The following is a 22,422-nucleotide window of genomic DNA, read 5'->3' as shown; positions in this document are numbered from 1 at the left end:
GATTTTATTTATTTATTTTTTTAAGATTTATTTATTTATTTGAGAGAGAGACAGTGAGAAAGGGAACACAAGCAGGGGGAGTGGGAGAGGGAGAAGCAGGTTCCCGCTAAGCAGGGAGCCCGAAGCAGGGCTCGATCCTAGGACCCTGGGATCATGACCTGAGCCGAAGGCAGACGCTTAACAACTGAGCCACCCAGGCACCCCTGTAAATGGAATTTTAATTAAGAAGATCAAACAAATGAAGAATAATTCATTTTTATAAGTCTTACCTTTCCCCCAACCAGAGGCAAAATGTGCATCTTTCCAGTCTGACAATCCTTCACTGAGGAAACGATGAGGCAGGTGCCACAGAGAACAACTAGGCGTTCAGCCCACTTATGCAGCTGGGTCTTCCCCTTGCGTACATTATAGATGCCAGACAGAAGGATTCGATCCAGATGATCCATCTGGCATGGTTTTTCTAAAAGAAAACAGAACTTCAGAAGTCACCATTCAAGTATATGAGACTCTTGTAAGGAAAAAGAAAGTACTGTGTGTCAACATTCAACTACCTTGTTTACAGATTTAAGTTACCAAGCAATGTATCACAAAATAAGATCTCAGTTCTAAAATGTTATCCATCACTGAAGTTATACAATGGGAGTACTGTGGATTTTGGGCCAGGGAGCAAGATTTTATTTTGGATGCCATTGTTAATTCTTCTTCTAACACAGTCCTATCTCCCATGTACACAGAGAAAGGCAATCTGGCAAGTCATTAAGATCATAGACTTGGGGGCCAGACATGCACACCTGAGCTTGAATCCTAGTTCTGCCACTTACTTTGTTTCTTTGAACTACTTAATATAATCACTGAGGTTGACTTTCCTCATTTATACAGTTTGGATCTGAATACTACTTATCTTAAGCGTTTTCTTATAAAAAATTTGGATAATTTATGTAAAGTACTGAGCATAGTTTTAGGTAACAAAAGAAGTACTGAATAAATGACAGCCACTATTGTGATTAGTCTATTCTAGAAGGAAGAAATTAATAAGTATGGGAGCACTCTAGTTCTGTACACATTACTCCATTTTCCTGTTCCTTGTGAGGAAATGCTTATGGCTGATACTTCAATCAACTATCCCAATCATGGTGGCAGAAGCTCCTATGTGCATACAAGAGTTTCTTTTTTTTTGTACCCTCCCTCCTCATTAGAATCTTTTTAAGGCTGAGATATAATGAACAAACAGCACATTATGACAGGAGACAGGTTCTTGATCAAAGCGCAGTGAAAAACAGACTAACTCTACCCAGAAATGACAGGAGGAGCACTAGTATGAGGCGGTGCAAACAGCAAGGAACTGGCAAGAGAGAAAACTGCATCGTATTTGATATTATTACAGGATTGATTATGGAACCTGGGCATCGTGTTGCCCTTTTAACTATGTGTTTCCCATATATGATCTGAGGAAATAGGTTAGATCACTTCAAAGCTTTAAAACTTTGCATGCGAACGCTAGCTCTATGGGAGAGCCATCTCTCCTTCTATTTGAGGCCAATCCTTTCATCTATATTCCAAACTCCACCTTTCTCAGGGAGTTTGGTTCTTCTCTCTTCTCACTCTTCAACTCCACCCTCCTTATTGTTCCTGTCAAAGCTACAAAAGCATTCATGTTTGCTCCCATGCCCTCTCAGTCTCAACTGTGGAATTTCTTTAGTTCAGTGACTCTCTGAAGAGAATGCCCAAGACTTATTATGTGAGACTTGTGTGTGCCCAAGACTTATTATGATGAAGCAGGGCTTCATCCCAGGACACTGAGATCATGACCTGAGCAGAAATTAAGAGTCAGAACAGGTTAAAATGTGGGACGATGACACCCACCCACGGAGAGTCTAATCCACAGGGCCTGGGATGGAACACAGAGAAATGTATTTTTAACAACTATTCCAGGTAGTTTAAATGCAGATGGTCCACAAATCATATTTTTAAAAATTTAAGTTTACCCTTTTGAGGCTCTTTTGTTCTCATTTGAGCCTCTATATTAGCTATCTCCCTGTTACCTCACCTCCTATTTACTCAATTTTCTTCAATCTGGCTTCCAGCCTCCAAACTGCCCTATTCATACGATGATAATGGCCCTCAGATTTCTATCTCCTGCCCCAATTTTCCTTTGGTTCTAATCTCATATATCTAATTGTCTGCTAGACATGTCCAAGAGATGTCCCCATCCACCTCAAATTTCCAGTATCAGACTAGAAAGAAAGAAACTATCTTTATTTGCAAACTATAGGATCTTGTATGTAGAAAATCCTAAGTAAGCCACAAAAAAGACAATTATAACCAATAAATGAGTTCAGCAAAGTTGCAGGATACATGGTTTTGTTTTTTTTTTTACTATATTTAAGATTTATTTATTTTGGGGGTGCCTGGGTGTCTCAGTTGGCTAAGCATCTGCTTTCAGCTCAGGTCATTATCCCAGGATCCTGGGATGGAGCCCCGCATCAGTCTCCCTGCTCAGCAGGGGGTCTGCTTCTCCTTCTCCCTCTGCCTCCCCCCTCCCATGCTCTTGTCTCTGTCTCTCTTTCAAATAAATAAATTCTTAAAAAAAAAAAAAAGACTTATTTTTGAGAGAGAGAGAGAGAGAAAACATGCAAGCGGGGGAAGGGAAGGGCAGAGGGAGAGAAATCCTCAAGCCGACTCCCTGCTGAGCACAGAGCCCAATGCAGGGCTTCATTCAAGGACACTGAGTTCATGACCTGAGCAGAAATCAAGAGTCAGATGCTTAACCAACTGAGCCACCCAGCCGCCCCAGATACAAAAATTTTTTTAAAAATCAACTGTATTTCCATGCATAAGGAATAAACAATTCAAAATAAAATTAAGGAACTTACTGCATCTAAGATAGCATCAAAAAGAATAAAATGAAAATAGTACAGTGAAAACTACAAAACATAGTTGCAAGAAGTTACAGACCTAAATAAATGGACAACATCCAGGGTTCATGGGTTAGAAGATTTAATTTTGTTAAGATGGCAAAACTCCCGAAATTGATCTACAGCAATGTATTCCCTATCAAAATTCCAGCTGCTTTCATGGCAAAACTGACAAACTGATCCTAAAATTCATATAGAGAAGTACAGTAGACTCAGAATAGAAAAAACAGTCTTAAAAAGAACAAAACTGAAATTCCCCAATTTCAAAACTTAACTATAAAGTATTGAGTTGGCAAATAGTTTTCAATTAGCAATAATCGCGCCTCGGATAAACCTCATTGGCTATGATACTGCCACTGCGCAAAGCTTGGAGTTGGCATATAAAGTACAGTACTTGGGGCATCTGGCTGGCTCAGTTGGTACAGCATCTGATTCTTGATCTTGGGGTCATGAGTTCAAGCCCCACATTGGGTGAAGAGATTACTTAAAAAAAAAAAAAAAAAAGTACAGTACTGACGTAAGAATAGACATAGAGCAATGGAACAGAATTCACAAATAAACCCCTACACTTATGGACAATTGATTTTTGAGCAGGGTGCCAAGATACTCACTGGGGAAAGAATAGTCTTGTCAACAAATGGTGCTGAACAGCTGGATAGCCAAAGGCAAAAGAATAAAGTCAGATCCCTAACTTCATATCATATACAAAAATTAATTCAAAATGGATTGCAGACCTAAATGTAAGAACTAAAACTATAAAACTCTTAGAAGAAAACACTGGAATAAATCTTGTGGTCTTAAGTTAGGCAAAGATTTCTTATGTATGAACACAAAAAGTAAAAGTGACACGGGGCGCCTGGGTGGCTCAGTCGGTGAAGCGTCTGCCTTTGGCTCAGGTCATGATCCCAGGGCCCTGGGATCAAGTCCAGAATCGGACTCCCTGCTCAGTGGGAGTCCCTGCTTCTCCCTCTGCCCACACCCCCACCCCCTGCTCATGTTCTCTCTCTCAAATAAATAAAAACCTTTAAAAAATAAAGTTAAAAAAAGAAAATATAGAAAAATGGACTTCATCAAAAATAAAAACTTGTTGTGCTTCAACAGACACCATCAAGAAAGTAAAACGATGAGTCACAAAATAGGAGAGAATATTTGCAAATCATATACATAATAAGAGAGTTGTATCCAGAATAAAGAACTGTTACAATTCAGTAATAAAGACAAACAGCACAATTAAAAAATGGGCAAAGAATGTGAACAGATATTATTTCACAGAAGATATATAAAAGGCCAACAAGCACATGAAAAGATGCTCAATCTCATTAGTTACTAGCAAGATGCAAATCAAAACCACAATGAGATACCAGTTTACATCCCCTAGGATGACTAGAATCGAAAAAGACAAACACTAATAAGCATTGGCAAAGACGTAAACAAACACTGCTGGTGCGACTATAAAATGGTGCAGCCACTTTAGAAAACAGTCTGGTAGTTCCTCAAAAGTTTAAACATAGACCCACCATATGATCCAGCAATTCCACTCCTACATCCATCTCCAAGAGAACTGAAAACACATGTCCACACAAAAACTTATACACAAATGTTTGTTCATAGTAGCATTACTCGTCATAGCCAAAAAGTAGAAACAACCAAAATGCCCATCAACCGAGGAATGCATAAGCAAAAGGTGGCATTATCTATACAATGGAACACTGTTTGGCCACAAAAAGAAATGAAGTACTGATACCTACTATAACCTGGATGAGCCTTGAAAACATTATGCCAAGTATAAGAAGCCAGCCACAAAAAGCCACATGTATATGATTCCACTTACATGAATTGTTCAGAATAAGCAAATCCATAAAGACAGAAAGTAGATTTGTGGTTGCCAGGTGCTGCAGGAGTGTGGAATGGAGAATGATGTTAATGGATATGGGGTCTTTTTTATGGTGATGAAAATATTCTAAAATTAGACTGTGGTGGTGGCTGCATAACTCTCTGCACATACTAGAAAGCACTGAATTGCACACTTTTAAAGGGTGAATGTTATGGGATATGAATTATATCTCAATAAAACTGTTATTTTTTTAATCTCATTGTTCTCTCCAAACATGCCAATGGCTTCTATATTCCCCACCCTGGTTAACAGTATCGCCTACTACAAAGTTTGCTAAATTATCTAAAAATGGGACTTCATAATAGTTATCATGTTTTCAAACTGCCTCAGTCTTTTTAAAAGTTTACATGAAAGAGATGTTATATCAATTGATATGTAATTCTCTGAGTCTCTTCTTTCTTGGCCTTATTTCTTTGTATTTTATTACAGAGAAAACTCCTAAATCTATCCACCACCACTCTCAGAAGGGAACATTCAACTGTGTTTTGGATAAGTTATATATGAAATAACATGCTGTTTTATTAATTTTGGAGTGTTTGCTAGACATCCAGTCTCTGATCTTCTTAAAGTGATACAAAAAAAAAAAAAGAATTAGGGGCGCCTGGGTGGCTCAGTCGGTTGAGTGTCCAACTATTGATCTCAGCTCAAGTCTTGATCTCAGGGTCGTGAGTTCAAGCCCCACATTGGGCTCCACGCTGGGTGTAGAGACTACTTAAAAAACAAAAAACAAAAAAACGAGAATGAGAAAGTTCTACTAACTATTCAGAAAGTGTAACGGTTCTAACTAAAAAATAGTTTTACAATCTCAAAAGCCAAGGTTCTAAGTGGAAAATTAGGGATGATTTTAATTTCCTTATATTTATACATCCAAATGTTCTATAAAGAAAATGGAATGTTTTTATAATTTAAAAAAGTTGCTAAAAAAACAATCAAGGGCAACCCTGTAGCAATGAGTTCCTCTACTGCCCAGAATGAAATCTTTAAATACTATCTTTCATTAAAATGAACCAGGAGTCCTTAGAAAAAGGGTCTATTCCTGGTCTGAGTCAGACAATGAAAAGATGAGCTTAGGACATCTTGTTGTGCCAGAACTTAATGGAAAATCCAGAATGCTATCAAAAACTCCTGGGGTCACGATGGAAGGACAGAAGCCAATGTAAAGAGCTCCCACTAGCTGAGATGGGACAAACGGAGCAACAAAAAGAATAACGGCTGTAATGAGCCAAAACAAATATATACAAGCCCATGAGCTCACAATGACAGACAAAAAGACTCATACGGACTGAATATAAATTGAAAGACAAAACAATAGAGCTTCTAGAAAAGGTAAATTTAGACTGTTCAATTGGACTATATTAAAATGAAGTAATCAAAACACACCATTAAGGTTCTGGTTCTGAGTAAGATGGAGAAAGCGCACTCCACCTTGTCTCTCCCACTAAATGCACCTATAAGACCTGGACAGAATGCATGGAGCAGCTATACAAGGATGCTGAAAAGTAAACAGTAGCAGGCAGATTAGGGAAGAAGAACACAATCTGAAATACCACCCAAGCCGTGGCAAGTTTCTCACTGTTTCCTCTTGTGACATCTCCCAGCCCAGGACTTGAGAAAGCCCAAGATCCAGAGGCAAGCACTGGTGTGGACAGAGAGCTCTAGGAAAAGCCCTCAAGTTCTAGCTTCAGGAGTAGAAAAGGGGTCTCCTAACACTCAGAGAGAGTGGGAGAAATTCCTCATTTCTCCCCCTCTTTTCTTCATTTTCTTAAGTTCTAGCCCCCAGGAGTGGGGACACAGGCACCTAAAACTCTGAGGGGTGTGACTTCCTTCTCTGATTGGAAGATCTGCAATCCCAAGAGAGCGGGGTGAAAACCCGTTGAATTTTTGGTCTCCCCCTCCCACTGGGAGCCTTGCAGTGTGGATGCCCTTGCGGGAAGTGCCCAACAGGGCAGGTTAAGTAAAGCCCCAAGAAATCGCAAAGAGGAAGGAGCTCTGGAAAAATGACCTCTCTAGAGCTGTCTACGAACTCCTGGGCTCACCCTTGAGGTTTACAAATGTGGATGTGACCCCAAGCAGCAGGCCAAAAATTCTGAAAACTGAACTAAGAGATAGAGCCAAAGGAAGAGAAGAAACAGCACAATGTTGAAAAATGATTTGAAGAAATAGGGGAAAACTCCTCAAGTGAAAGATACAAATTTATGAATTCAAGAAGTTCAGTGAACCCCAAACAGGATAAACCCAATGAAATTCTAGCCCAGATACTATATAACCAAAGTGCTGAAAATTAAAGACAAAGTCTTGAGAGAAGCCAGAGAAAATGGAAGCACTATTTATACCAGAACAACAATTCAAATGACAGCATGAAGGGTGTGCAGGAGCTCTCTGTACTATCCTTCCAACTGCTCTGAAAATCTAAAGTTAGTTCCAAATAAAAAGTTAAACCAATAAATACTGGCTGATATGTAAGGAGGTGAAAATTAAATATTTACTTACATTTAAAGAACAAAATAGGAAACCTCACAACAAATTTCAAACTTGCAATAGGCTCTCATACAACACAAAAACTTCTATTTGACGTATTTCACTAGAAAACTTGGCAAAGCAGTGGTGGCTAAGGTAATTCCACCATCTGGTTTCATGATCCCAAACAAATCTTCTTACATCTTCAGGCCTTAGTTTCCTGAGTTTTAGACCAAGAAGTTGGATTAGATGTTCTCATTTTATGGATTCCTCATACTTCTCTAAACTCTCTCTCCAACAACTAAATGGTGGAGTAAGTTAGAAGTTAAAAGGATGATATTTAGAAGCAGACAGATTTATCTGCTTCCTGGCTCTGCTATTTGACTGGGGCATATTACAGCCTCTTGGGAATAATAACATCTATCTAGAGGGTTGTAAGGATTACATGAGACAAGGTATACAGAGTGCTCAGCACTTGAGCAAGCGCTCGGCATAGAGGAAGGGTATAAAACACAGCTCGTTATTATAATGAAAATTCTGCCTGCCTTAAGCCCCCTTTCCCTACATATAAGAATTCTTTTCAAGGTATCGTAACAACTTCCACAGCTTTAACATCCCCATGTACTCTACTCCCAGATCTGTATGTCCTAAGCTCTAGTTCCACATTTTCAACTACCTGTCAGACATCTCACCACCACTTAATAAGAAACATTCCCAAAACCAAGTCATCACCATCCCCATGAACCAGCTCCTTCTCCCAACTCAAGTCCTGACATTCTCCTGTATGTAACCCCAGCTTAAAATCTCAGTGTCAGCTTCAACTCTCAGGTTCTCTTCCTCAACTCCCTTTTCAATCAGCCATCAACTCTTACCAATTATCCCTTCAAAATGTCTCTGATATGAATAATTCCTTCCCATTCTCCACTCCAGACCCCTATTAATTCACATCTGAATTATTATCCACACTGGTGCCAGATTCACCTTCTCTGGCTCACTTGGATCCTCTCACTTCCCGCTGTGATCTGCCAAATGAAGACTAAACTCTTGATACTGCCCTCGACGCCCAGAACAATCTGGACTCAAATTATCTGTGATTCACAGAACAGACACTGAAGGGTCTAATCTCCCATCCCGTGTCCTCCTTTTCCTTTCTGCTTAATGAAATTCTGTCAATTTTTAGAGAACCAACTCAAATACTGCTTCTTCACAAAGGCTTCTCTGATTCCAGAGGTCTCCCTGATTTTTCAAAGAACAGTGATAAGGTATTTCCCTACCAGCTATCAAAATATGTCATATACGTCACGAGACAAATTGGTCAACTGGTCAATGTAACAGGATGGAGTCCAAAAATAGAACACTGACCGTATAAGAACTTAAGAATAATAATGATGATATTTCAAATCAGTAGGAAAAGGATGATCTATTCCATAAATGTTGTTGGGACAGAAGGCTATCTACCTATAGAGAAAAAGTAAAGTTAGATCCCTATCTTATGCATATTTTAAAAATATAGAAGTACTGAAAATACAGAATACCTTTATGACCTAGGATAAGGAATATAAATGCATTAAAGGAAAAGACTCATCAAATCTGACTAAATAAAACTTCTGCACAATAAAAAACAATAAAATTTAAGGACAAGTTACAGGCTGAGAAAAAATTTTGTTACAAATATAGTATGCAAAGGATGTACACTTAGAATATATACACAAGTCCTTTAGTAATATCAACATGAAAAAAAGACAAAAATGTGCACAGAAATATCAATGGGTTATTCAAAGAAGAAGAAATCTAAAAATCCAATGAAAATATGAAGCAATATTCAACCATACTAGTACTCAGGGAAACAAAAATTAAAACAAGGAAACCATCGTATTAAAGAGGGCACGTTCTGCATGGAGCACTGGGTGTTATGCACAAACAATGAATCATGGAACACTACATCAAACACTAATGATGCAATGTATGGTGATTAACATAACAATTAAAAATTTTTTAAAAAAACAAGGAAACCATCATTTTATTTATCAGATTAGTAAAAATTTCAAATGCTAATAATATTAAAAAATGAAATTGTGGGCAAAGAGGTACTTTAATATACTGATGGGATATATATTTATTCTGCAGTAGTATTAATATTTTAAATGCAAATATTCTACAACTCATTAATTTCGTTTTTAGAGATCTACTCTGAGGAAACACAGGGGCACAAAGAGGAAATTTTACTATGATGCTGTTTGCAATAGTCAAAACTGGAAATACTGTAAATGTCTATCACTAGCGAAATGGTTACATAAATTATAATACACACATGATATTCAATACTATGCAACTTAGAGGAATGCATATAGAAGATAGCTAAGGAAAGATCTCCAAAACATATGGTTAAGTGAAAAAGCATGAAGACCACAATAAATAATACTATTTATATAAATAAAATATATTTCTACAAATACATATTAGATATGAATATAAGTTAGAAAATTCTGAACAGATATACACCAAGTTGATAGCAGTGAATAGACCTGGGAGGTGATTATAAGAGACTGAAATACTATAGATAATGAGACTGTATCCACATCTTACTGTGTAATTAAAACTGAATTTTTTACAAAGGAAAAATATATGGACACAATGATTACAAATGTGAAATATGCATATAAAATATGACTAAGACATGCACAATCATAAATGTAATTGTATAAGGGTGGTGGAATAGTTTTTTTGGGGATTTTTTTTTTTAAATATTTGAGAGAGAGAGAGAGCATGCGTGCAAGTGGGGGGAAGGCACAGGGAGAGAATCTCAAGCAGACTCCCTGCTAAGCATGGAGCCTGACTTGGGGTTCCATCTCAGGACCCATGAGCCCATGACTTGAGCTGAAACCAAGAGTCAGACACTTAACCAACTTAGGAACCCAGGCACCCTGGAATGTTTTTAAATATATTACTCCTACAGTTTAACAATAAAGTTTAAAATAGGCAAATTAACATGAAAGTATTTTTTGAAAATCGGGACAAAGATTAACTTTTTAAGATTTTATTTATTTGACAGAGAGAGAGAGAGCACAAGCAGGGGGAGTGGCAGGCAGAGGGAGAGGAAGAAGCCAGCTCCCTGCTGAGCAGAGAGCCCAACATAGGGGTGGATCCCAGGACCCTGGGATCATGATCTGATCCAAAGGCAGACACTTAACCAACTGAGTCACCCAGGTGCTCCGGGACAAAGATTAACTTTAACAATAATACCTGATGTCAGCAAAGGTACAAGGAAATGAGCATTCTCAAATGCTATTGATGAAAGCATACATCGGTATCGTCTGTGCAATTTAGGAATATTTTGTCAAAATTTAAAAAATATATACAGGTATTGACTCAAAAATCGTATTTGTAGGAATCATGTCCTTGTCCCTCCACCCTAGAGATCAGCCACTCTCCTGACTTTTATAATAATCATTTCCTTGCTTTCTTTATATTTTTGCCACTTATGTATGCATCCTAGATCAGCTATAGCCGGTTAAACTACTGCAACGAAAAGAACATAATGGCTCAAACACAACAGAAATTTAATTTTCTGTTAGGGTAGACACTGTGGGTTTCCAGAGGTCAACACTATCAAGAAACTCAGGCTGATGGCAGCTCTGCCATTTTCAACACATGACTTCCAATACAGCTCCGAGCCCACGGAAGAAGACAAGGGCACTAACCAGGTGCAGAGGGACACCGGGATGGCTCAGTCGGTTAAGCATCTGCCTTCAGCTCGGGTCATGATTCCTGGGTCCTGGGATCGAGCCCCACATCGATCCCTAAGCAGGGAGCCTGCTTCTCCCTCTGCCTGCTCTCCCTCTCTGACAAATAAATAAATAAAATCTTAAAAAAAAAAAAAAAAAAAGAACTAGGTGCAGAAGTGGTACAACAATTCCACTCCGTACCAGGGAAGAAAATTATGTCACATGTGTGCAAACCTAACCGCAAAAAAGGCTGGGAAATGACGTGTACCTGGGCAGTCATGCACCAACTATAACTCTATTATTATGGAAGGAAAGAACAGATTTTGATGGACAGATAGTAATACTGCCACACATCTCTAAACAATATGGCTGAATTTTGCCTGGTTTTGAACTTTAAATGAATGGAAACTTACTATGTGATCCTTTTGTACCTGGCTTCATTTGTTTTGCTTATGCTCTTTGGAAAAAACTGTCTTAAACAATGTGTGCACAGAATATGGTAGAGGGGCGCCTGGGTGGCTCAGTCAGTTGACATCCAGCTCTTGATTTCGCCTCAGGTCATGATCTCAGGGTCCTGGGATGGAGCCCTGCGCTGTGCTCCGTGCTCAGTGGGGAGTTTGCTTGAGGATTCTCTCTCCCCCTCTGCCCTTTCCCTGGCTCATGCTTTCTTTCTTTCTCCCAAATAAATAAATAAATCTTAAAAACAAAAAAAAAAGAATATGGTACAGAAAGAAATGCTCAGGCTGAGACTTATGCTACCTGAGCCATAGAGCCCCAGAATTACAACTTCACTAGTAAATCACACCTTCTAGACTCCTCCTTTTCCTCATACACAAATAAAGAGTTCATTAATGTGCTCTCTTAATCTCTGTGATTGATCATGCTACCTAATCATCTTTAGTCAATTATGTTTCCACAGCTTTTATCATGAATTTGCCCTGAGCCAGTCATTCCACTAACTCACTTTTCCCCCAGAACTCCTTCTCCAGCAACACTGGTAATGAACATTTGCATGATGGCTGCTTGGTGCACAGGGTATCTTTGAGATCCAGCAAGCACAGCAACATTAACTGGTTTGAACTTAGGCCTTTATGACCCTGGCCTCATTAACACTATATTCTAACTAAGCTAACTTACCAAAGACTCTACATATAAAATATTTAAACTGATTACTAAGCAATTTGCTTCTAAGAGAATATTTCACAGATATTTTTCCTTCTGGTAACAGTGGTTGTCTTCTGGATTCAGGAACAGAGATGAGGAGGAGAAAGGTGAAAGGGAAGCATACTTTTTGTGATGGTTTTAAGATATGTCCACAAATTCTTTGATAGTTCTCTCTCCAAAAGGTGGGGCCTAATTTCCCTCTCCATAGGGTAGGCTGTATATGGTGGCTCACTTCTACTAAACAGAAAGTGGTGAAAATGTAGGTGACTTTGAGGCTAGGTCATAAAAACACTGAGGCGTGTGTGTGTGTGTGTGTGTGTGTGTGCGCGCGCGCGCGCGCATGAGCACGTACACATGCCCGTCCGTATGTCTCATCACTGACAGAAGCTAGTAGCCATGTCATGAAGACACTCAGGCAGCCTTAAAAAGAGGTCTATAAAGTGAAGAACTGAGATCTCTGTCAAAAGCTGGTGAGGAACTGAGACCTACCAAGAGCCATCTGAATCAGCCATGCTAGAAGTTGATTCTTTCAGCCTCAGTCAAGCCTTTGTATGACTACACCTTCAACCAACAGACTGAATACAATCTCATGCAAGCCAAACCAGAACCATCCAACTAAATTACTCCTAGATCTCTGACCCACACAAACTATACAATAAATATTTATTATTATTTTAGGTCACACAGTTTGTTTTTAAGTTTATTTAGGTTTTTTAGTAATCTCTACACCCAACGTGAGCTGCGTGTTGTACCAACTGAGCCAGCCAGGCACCCCATAAGTTACTAAGTTGTTCTTTTTTTAAGATTTTATTTATTTGGGGCGCCTGGGTGGCTCAGTCGTTAAGCATCTGCCTTCGGCTCAGGTCGTGATCCCAGGGTCCTGGGATCAAGCCCCACATCGGGCTCTCTGCTCGGCGGGAAGCCTGCTTCTCCCTCTCCCACTCCCCCTGCTTGTGTTCCCTCTCGCTGTCTCTCTGTCAAATAAATAAATTATTTAAAAAAAAAAAAAAAAGATTTTATTTATTTATTTTAGAGAAAGAGGGAAAGAGCGCATGGGTGGGGGTAGGAGCAGAGGGAGAGGAAGAGAATCTCAAGCAGACTCCACACTGAGCATGGAGCCTGATGCAGGGCTCAGTCTCACAACCCCTGAGATCATGACCTGAGCCAAAACCAAGAGTCAGACACTTAACCAACTGAGCCACCCAGGCGCTCCCATATACTAAGTTTTGAGGTAATTCATTACATAGACAATAGATAATTAATACACTGATATTTTTTTTTACTTTTGTTTTTGGTGCTATATATACATACCATCTAGTTTCAAAAATAATTAGCTTTAAAAACCTCTTTCCCAAACATAATTTTCTCACTCAAATTATACTAGCTTCTCTAAATTAATAGAGCCCATTTTTGGAAATGTTCTCTGTTCAAGACCTCCTCCCCTCAAAAACACAGTAAGAACTACAAACTAGTACTCTTTTAGACTCTACTAGAAATATCTTCTTACGAGTATATGAAGATCCTGGGCATACTATCATGTTTATCAGGTGGTGCAAAAGATTAATGTATCAGGGCCAACAGTTGTGCAATATACAACTGAGTGCAAATGCAATCTCAGTGGTTCAAAATGAGCTCACTGGCACTTTAAGGCTCAACTTTCACCTTAGAATAAAACATATAATGAAGAACTCATTTTCAACCACACTCACAAAAGGAGCATGTTACTGCTCCAAGTTGCTCTTTTTTTAACCCAAGTTTTATAGGTTTAAATGGACAATGCTCCTCAAATTAATCTTAAAGGATGTGCCTATTTAATTTTTTTTTTTAAGGGGGGGTGGTGGGCAGAGGGAGAGGGAGAGAGAGAATCCTAGGCAGGCTCCATGCCTAGCGTGGAACCCGACACAGGGCTCAATGTCACAACCCTGAGATCATGGCGTGAGCCGAAATCAAGAGTTGGACCCAGACGCCCCATGGATTTTCCTATTTAATTTCAATCTAGCAACTATTTTCCTTCCATGAACTAGCAATGAAGAGAAATCAATGGAAATAAAACAAAACCCACTTTTAAGGAACAACATGTCACAAAATAGTGTAATGATGAAAAATTAAACATAAAATCTTTTGTGAAGTGCATTAAATGAAGCTGGCTTGTGACACTGTGTCATAAGAGTTCTATCAAGAGGTATACAGAGGGGTGCCTGGCTGGCTCAGTTAGAAGAGCTCTTGATCTCGGGTGGTAAGTTCAAGCCCAACACTGGGTGTAGAGATTACTTAAAAATAAACAACAGGGCGCCTGGGTGGCTCAGTCGTTAAGCATCTGCCTTCGGCTCAGGTCATGGTCCCAGGGTCCTGAGATCAAGTCCCACATCGGGCTCCCTGCTCAGCAGGAAGCCTCCTTCTCCCTCTCCCACTCCCCCTGCTTGTGTTCCCTCTCTCGCTGTGTCTCCCTCTGTCATATAAATAAATAAATAATCTTTAAAAATAAATAAACAACAACAAAAGAAGTATACAGAAATTTAATCAATAATCTAAGGAATGAGAGCAGGGAATTTCAATAAATGACTTTGCCTACATACACTAATCATTTAGTTTTAGTTCAATTGTTTGATAAGTGGGTCATATTAATTCAAAATTGTTAGGTATTAAATGGCTCTCTCACTTACTAGCTGTATGACCTTAAACAAGTTGCTTAACTTCTCTGTCTCAGTTTTCTCATCTGCTAAATAAGATAATAGTTCTATGGCATAAGGTGGTTGTAACAAACTGGGTAATTCACAAGCATAAAAGCACACAGTAAACAATCAATAGTACTCAACAGTAATAGTATTAGTAGACTATGTATATTTGCAAAGCAATATTCAGAAAGTATTTAGTTTTAGTAAGTCTAATTTTATTATTGAAGTGATCAGGTGAAAAACAGTTGATGGGGGGAAAAAATGCACCAAAAGAGAAGGGAAAGTTAAAAAATCCTAGATTTCAAGCCCACTAAATTTAACAATATATAGATTTGACAAATGTATTCATCAAATGTCAAGTCATATATGATTAATGACCACCTAGCTCTCAACATTCTTGAGCTATCCAGAACTCCGTGGTTTTTATAAGGAACCTGAAAAGTAAAATTGATCCTTTAAAGCATGATTTGATCAAGACTCTGTGACAAAGGGATAAAATGATTCTAGTAAGTAAAAAAAAACAAGAAGAACAAAAATAAAGAAGGGAATGTATTTTGGCTAATACTTTTAAGTCTTCCCTTAACTATACCCCACCTTCTTGTTTTTGTTGTTTTTTTAACCACATTAGTTAACTGGCTTAAAAACACCATTTGCTAAAATACTTTTAAAAAGCTGAAGACAGGGAGAGGCACAAATGATCAACTTAGTGAAGTAGTTAAACACATTCACAAAGCCACTGATAAACTCTTACCACCATAAAATCGAAGCATACAGCCAAGGTCAGGATCTGTTGCCTCTTCCTGTATGCGCACAGGGTCATCAAAGCCCAGCCTGGATAAGTAATCATAAACAATCTGCAGAGGCCGTTCAGTAGGTTCCAGTCTCCTGCTTACACAATTCAAAAGAGAAGTATTTAGTAAGAAATAAAAATGCTTCATTTAATTTTTAAAATCTTTCAATACGTTCTAGATTTTTACTTCTCTATCAAGATTTTCTTTACTATCATATGATACAACTAATCTAAACAGGAAGTGCTCAGAGGTTTTGGTCTCAGGACCCCTCTTTAGTCTTTGACGACCCCCAAAGAGCTTTTGTTTACATGGGGTCTATCTATTGGTATTTACTGAATGAGAAGCTCAAACTAATAATTTCCAAATAATGGGGATGCGTGGGTGGCTCAGTCGGTTAAGCATCTGCCTTCGGCTCAGGTCATGATCCCAGGGTCCTGGGAACCAGCCCCACGTGGCTCCCTGCTCAGCGAGGAGTCTGCTTCTCCCTCTCCTTCTGCCCCTCCCTCCTGCTCATGCTCTCTCTCTCTCTCAAATATAATCCTTTAAAAAAAAAGAATTTCCAAATATTTGTTCATTTTTTAAAAACAATAAACCCATTATATGATAATGTAAATAATAGTTTTTGAAAAATATATTTTCCAAAATCATACAAATTTAGTGAGGAGAATGGCAATTTTAATGTAGGATGGCGAGATTCTCAGATCTGCTTCCACATTCAGTCTGTTGTGTAACATGGTATGTAGCCTCTAGAAAACTCCACTATAACTTCTGAGAGACTGAGAGTAAAAAAGAAAATTAATATCTTACTATTATCATGAAATACTTGTGACCTCATGTACTTCTTCAAAGATTCTCAGGGACCTCCACAGGGTGCTTTGAGAACCTCTGGCCCAAACTTACAAGCAGTGAAATTATGAAATATAATAGATTACACTTGGCCATAAGTGATTTCATATAAGCTGCCCACATAATCAGAGATGCAGTCTTTGAATTTGTCTACTGTGTCTCAGGTACTACGTATTTCTACTGGCTTCAGAGATGATTCTTGCATAAAAATTAGGAGTGAATAACTCCCCAGAAATCATTCTACCATAAGGTCCCAAATGAAAGCTAAATTAAAGTCAGAATATCTAGTAATTATTTGTGGCCTCTGGGGACACTACACATTTTAAATCATATAGACGTAAAACACTTAAAATATTTAAATATTAAAAATATTTTAAAAACAAAAATCTTCCATGCATATTTTGATAGAAAGGGCTACATCAGTAATAACACAAGACAGCCCTTTTACAATTGTTTTATCAGAAAGTAAACAGTTATAAATACAGTCACTAAGAGCACAGGCTCCAAAAGTCAGACTGCCTGGGTCTGAGTCTCAGTTCTGCCACTTGTCAGCTGCATGCCCTTGGACAAATTATTCAACCTGTCTTAAATTCCTCTTCAGTATAATGGGAATAACAGTAGTACCCAACTCACAGAGTTGTTATTAAATTTATTTACTTATAAGATATTATACAGTAAGTAAAGTGTTTAGCAAAACATCTCATATATAGTAGTGTTCAGTAACATACTGATGACTATTATTCAAAAAAAATTCTTAGGACAGGAGTCAAATTTTAATTAGAATAGAAATAGAATATTTCCCCCATCTGAAACAACAACCAAGAAACAAGTATAGGAAAGCATGTGTGTGCTCAAAAGGTCTTGAAGAGGGGCGCCTGGGTGGCTCAGTTGGTTAAACACCTGCCTTTGGCTCAGGTCATGATCTCAGGGTCCTGGGAGTCAGGCTCCCTGCTCAGCAGGGAGTCTACTTCTCCCTCTCCCTCTGTTCCTCCCACCCACCCCGCTCATGCTCGTGCTATCTTTCTCTCTCTCATAAAAAAATAAAACCTTTTAAAGGTTCGTCTTTATGTCTTAAAAGGATTCTGTTTAGAAAACTTAAGGAGCGCCTGGCTGGCTCAGTCAGTAGAGTGTGTAACTCTTGATCTCAGGGTCATGAGTTCGAGTCCCACTTGGGTGTAGAGATGACTTAAAAATAAAACCTTTAAAAAAAATAAAAGAGGGGCACCTGGGTGGCTCAGTTGGTTAAGCATTTGCCTTCAGCTCAGGTCATGATCCCAGGGTCCTGGGATTGAGCCCCACATCAGGCTCCCTGCTCAGCAGGGAGTCTGCTTCTCCCTCTCCCTCTGCCTCTCCCCCTCCTTGTGCTCTGTCTCAAATGAATAAATAAAATCTTTAAAAAATACAAAATAAATAAAGAAAAAGAAAAATAAAGAAAACTTAAGAATTGTATTAATTAAAAGAAACATGAAACACCTCCCATCGTTGCAAAAATATATGAAGGACTTCTGTGTTTTATGGTGAAAGGAGTAGAAAATTCTGTTGGCAGTAAGATTTAAGTAAAAATAACATGAAATAGTAATACTACAAAGCTGAATGTAAACAACTACCAAAATTGTAGAGGCTGCTTTTAGGCAACAGGCCTGAGCAATGGAAACTTGAGCAAGGCAAAAGGGCCCACAGCAACTACCAAGCTGACACAAACAGGCTCATTAAGCCACAGGTCCTAACCAACCAATGGGTCACTTACAACCAGGCATAGTTCTTAAGATTACCAAACAAGGTGTAATTCCATACATCCCATATTCTCTCATACCAACTATAACCTCTCACCACCACCTTGTGGCAGACAGTCTCTCCTTTGCTGTCCTGTCCACTACTCCCTTGCAGTGCACTCAACAAACTTCTACCTCTTCTGCTCTGCCTTGGGTGAATTCTTTCACGGGCCGCACCACCAGCCCCCATCCAATCAGAACGCCCCACAAAAAATGATAATTTAGGAATGTAAATCATACTGATGAGCACAAAAACGCAAAAATAAAACAACTTGGTCCCTCCTGGCTGCTCAGTGCAGGCTTTTACCCATAAACTCAGAAATACCACACGAGGAATGACCAAAGAACTAAAACCCTACTAAGACAAATAAATAGTGAATTTAATAGAAATAGAAAATAAACCTTTCAGAATAAAAACATCATCAGTTACAACTCATCTCAAATAAAATAAAATAAAATAAAAATTCACAAAGGATTATAGTGATAATAGGTACTTTCCCAGTACAGTGGTAGAATTCTTCTAAGGAGGATGTATTGTAAGAGAGACTTCTAATAAGCTGTATTCTGGAGGGGTCAATTAGCCATGTAATCTGAACACTGAAGGATTAACTCGAACACAAGGGCATAAAGAGCTATCTCTATCTTCCAGTGTCAAGAAGGATTAGACTTACTCTGGATCACTCCAAAGAATGGGACTAGGAACAACAAAAAGTTGCACAGGTAAACCTGGATCAGAAATGGGGAAGAACTTTAATAATTAGAGATGTCCAATAATGAAACAGGCTACCTCTCAAAATAGCTCATGAAAGCTAGAAAGCCATCTGTCACAGAAATTTTAGATAAGAGTCTGCTGAAAGAATCAGGATGAGGGGCATTTGGGTGGCTCAGTCAGTAATGCATCCAACTCTTGATCTCAGCTGGAGTCTTGATATCAAGGTCGTGAGTTCAGGCTCCTCATTGGGCTCCACGCTGTGTGTGGAGCCTACTTAAAAAAATAAAAAAATAAAAATAAAAGAATCAGGTTGGGCCAGATGATCTTTAGGTTCTTTTAGAACTCAAGGGTCTATGAGGTATCCAAGACACCTTCCTAATATAATGTACATTCTACCTAAATCTTGCTATCATTTTTAGATACATAGTTCAATGTACTTAAATATCATAATTCCATATAATGATCACATAGCCAGGACCAAGAAATAATACTTTCAGACTAAATCTCACTAGCTCAATTTTTCAATTTCTGTCTAGAAAACCAAGAGAAATGGAAACATCCTAATTCTGATGTATTTTACATGATCAAATTTCCTTCCTAAAGAGGCGCTGTAGATTCTGAAACCCTCTTTATACATCGCCACCTAAGGAAAGTATTTTTCCTGGTAGGAGAAAAAAAAAATCAGGAGAACCTCAACATCTGCTTTTTTTTTTTTTTTTTAAAGATTTTATTTATTCATTTGAAACAGAGAGATACAGAGAGAGAGCGAGAGCATGAGCAGGGGAGAGGCAGAGGGCAAGGGAGAAGCAGGCTCCCCGCCGAGTCAGGAGCCAGACGTGGGGCTCGATCCCGGGACCCTGGGATCATGACCTGAGCCGAAGGCAGATGCTTAACCATCTGAGCCACCCAGGCGCCCCAACATCTGCTCTTATTAATTTAGCATAAATGAGTAAACAAGAAATATTTCAAGAACTGCAAAAACAAGTAAAAAGAGGGATTAATTCCATTTACTCATTAAACTCACCTGCTTAAGAGAGTAGAGAGTATGGGGGGAGGGATATGGTGTAATATGCTTACAGATCAATTTTGTGTTTCAAAGTTCCCAAACTTTTACAAGTTGATACTTAGCTATTTGTTAAATCTCTCACAAATCAAAGGAAAATTATATACTGCAAAAGGAGGTGTAGGAGAGTAATGTTGGCAGTGAAAGGTTCCGTTCAGCATTGGGAATACTTCTGCTACTGCTTTAAGGAAAGACAAAGGACTGTGATAGTTTTAGTCTGCATCCAAGGCTCCTAGGAGCTAGTATGGTCCTTATAAATCTGAATATATATGGTTATTTTTCTCCAAACCAGCCAACCAATACCTTAATGCTTTCAACAGCCATTTAGAGCTCTTAGCCAGGAGTAGCAGTCAACAGTTACTCTAAATGGTGCCCACAGGTAAGACCCAAGTAAGAGAAAAGGACATTTCATTCCATGTCCGTATCATTTCACAAGAATTCTAGTTAACAGTGGGAGGCAAAAGTACATATAATTAAAATATCATACAGGTAATAAAACATTGTTATCAAAGACCCTAACAAAGCACAGCAGCATTCTCTACATCAAATTCAGATTAAAACTCAATCTCTTGGGGTGCCTGGGTGGCTCAGTCGGTTAAGCGTCTGCCTTCGGCTCAGGTCATGATCCCAGGATCTTGGGACTGAGCCCCAGGGCGGGCTCCCTCCTTGGTGGGGAGCCTGATTCTCCCTCTACCACTCCCCCTGCTTGTGCTCTGTCTGTCAAATAAATAAAATCTTAAAAAAAAAAAAAGAAACAAACAAACAACTCAATCTCTGGCTATCTATAAAGGTAAAATTTGCAAATGTTAAGATCAATAATACAGATAATACAAACAGCAATAATAAGGATACTTCAATGAATGTCTACTCCATGCCTAACACTATGCTGAAAAGTGCTTAACATTTTATAAAGCTAGGCCTATTTTGCAAATAAGGAAAACTGAGACTCAGTCACACAATTAGTACATAGTGGCATCAAGGTTTGTTGGTTTCATTACAAATCCTAGTTTCTTTTAGGTAAACCACTTTATTTTATATAGTTAATTTATGCAGAAGAGAGCTCAAAACACTTCATATGTTAACTTACACCAAAGAACCTAAAAAGTTATGTCTTAAAATTATTGTATTCCAGGCTAATACACCATCATTTGAAGATACACTATTTTGTGTGCATCACTGTATAATACAGAATCTTATACTAGTCTTCGTCCCTGATTCTTTTTTTTTAAGGTTTTATTCTTTTTTTAAATTTTTTTTATTATGTTATGTTAATCACCACACGTTACATCATTAGTTTTTGATGTAGTGTCCCAAGATTCATTGTTTGCGTATAACACCCAGGGCTCCATGCAGAACGTACCCTCCTTAATACCCATCACCAGGTTAACCCATCCCCCCACCCCCCTCCTCTCTAGAACCTGTTTGTTTTTCAGAGTCCATTGTCTCTCATGGTTCATCTCCCCCTCCAATTTCGCCCCCTTCATTCTTCCCCTCCTGCTATCTTCTTCCTTTTTTTTTTTTTTAACATATAATGTATTATTTGTTTCAGAGGTACAGGCCTATGATTCAACAGTCTTACACAATTCACAGCGCTCACCATAGCACATACCCTCCCCGATGTCTATCACCCAGCCAGCCCATCCCTCCCACCTCCCACTACTCCAGCAACCCTCAGTTTGTTTCCTGAGATTAAGAATTCCTCATATCAGTGAGGTCATATGATACATGCCTTTCTCTGATTGACTTATTTCGGTTAGCATAATACCCTCCAGCAGTTCCATCACGTCGGATCCCTACATTTGTATCTTTGGGGTAAACACCCAATAGTGCAATTGCTGGATCGTAGGGTAGCTCTATTTTCAACTTTTGAGGAACCTCCATACTGTGTTTTCCAGAGTGGCTGCACCAGCTTGCATTCCCACCATCAGTGTAGGAGGGTTCCCCTTTCTCCTCATCCCCGCCAACATCTGTCATTTCCTGACTTGTTAATTTTAGCCATTCTGACTGGTGTGAGGTGGTATCTCATTGAGGTTTTGATTTGGATTTCCCTGATGCCGAGCGATGCTGAGCACTTTTTCATGTGTCTGTTGGCCATTTGGATGTCTTCTTTGGAAAAATGTCTGTTCGTGTCTTCTGCCCATTTCTTGATTGGATCATTTGTTCTTTGGGTGTTGAGTTTAAGAAGTTCTTTATAGATTTTGGATGCTAGCCCTTTATCTGATGTCATTTGCAAATATCGTCTCCCATTCTGTCTGTTGTCTTTTGGTTTTGTTGACTGTTTCTTTTGCTGTGCAAAAGCTTTTTATCTTGATGGAAGTCCCAATAGTTCATTTTGCCCTTTCTTCCCTTACCTTTGGCGACGTTTCTAGGAAGAAGTTGCTGCGGCTGAGGTAAAAGAGGTTGCTGCC

General features: G+C 38.8%; 1 protein-coding gene and 1 pseudogene across 2 annotated transcripts in view; both read right to left on the bottom strand.

Annotated features, from left to right (window-relative positions):
* PHLPP2 (PH domain and leucine rich repeat protein phosphatase 2) overlaps positions 1 to 22,422 on the bottom strand; it is a 75,973-nt gene that overhangs the window by 38,918 nt on the left and 14,633 nt on the right. For both annotated transcript variants that reach the window (XM_032424175.1, XM_032424176.1), the window contains exons 3-4: positions 15,582 to 15,715; positions 270 to 460 (exon numbers count right to left, since the gene is read on the bottom strand). In XM_032424175.1, coding sequence (XP_032280066.1) covers positions 270 to 460; positions 15,582 to 15,715 — 325 coding nt within the window. The remainder of the gene's footprint in view (positions 1 to 269; positions 461 to 15,581; positions 15,716 to 22,422) is intronic.
* LOC116644778 lies at positions 3,164 to 3,283 on the bottom strand (annotated as a pseudogene).

The sequence above is a fragment of the Phoca vitulina genome, unplaced genomic scaffold (genome assembly GCF_004348235.1).
Source record: "Phoca vitulina isolate PV1807 unplaced genomic scaffold, GSC_HSeal_1.0 scaffold30, whole genome shotgun sequence".
Taxonomy (NCBI): Eukaryota; Metazoa; Chordata; class Mammalia; order Carnivora; family Phocidae; genus Phoca; species Phoca vitulina.
This window is presented reverse-complemented; position numbering and strand designations above follow the sequence as displayed.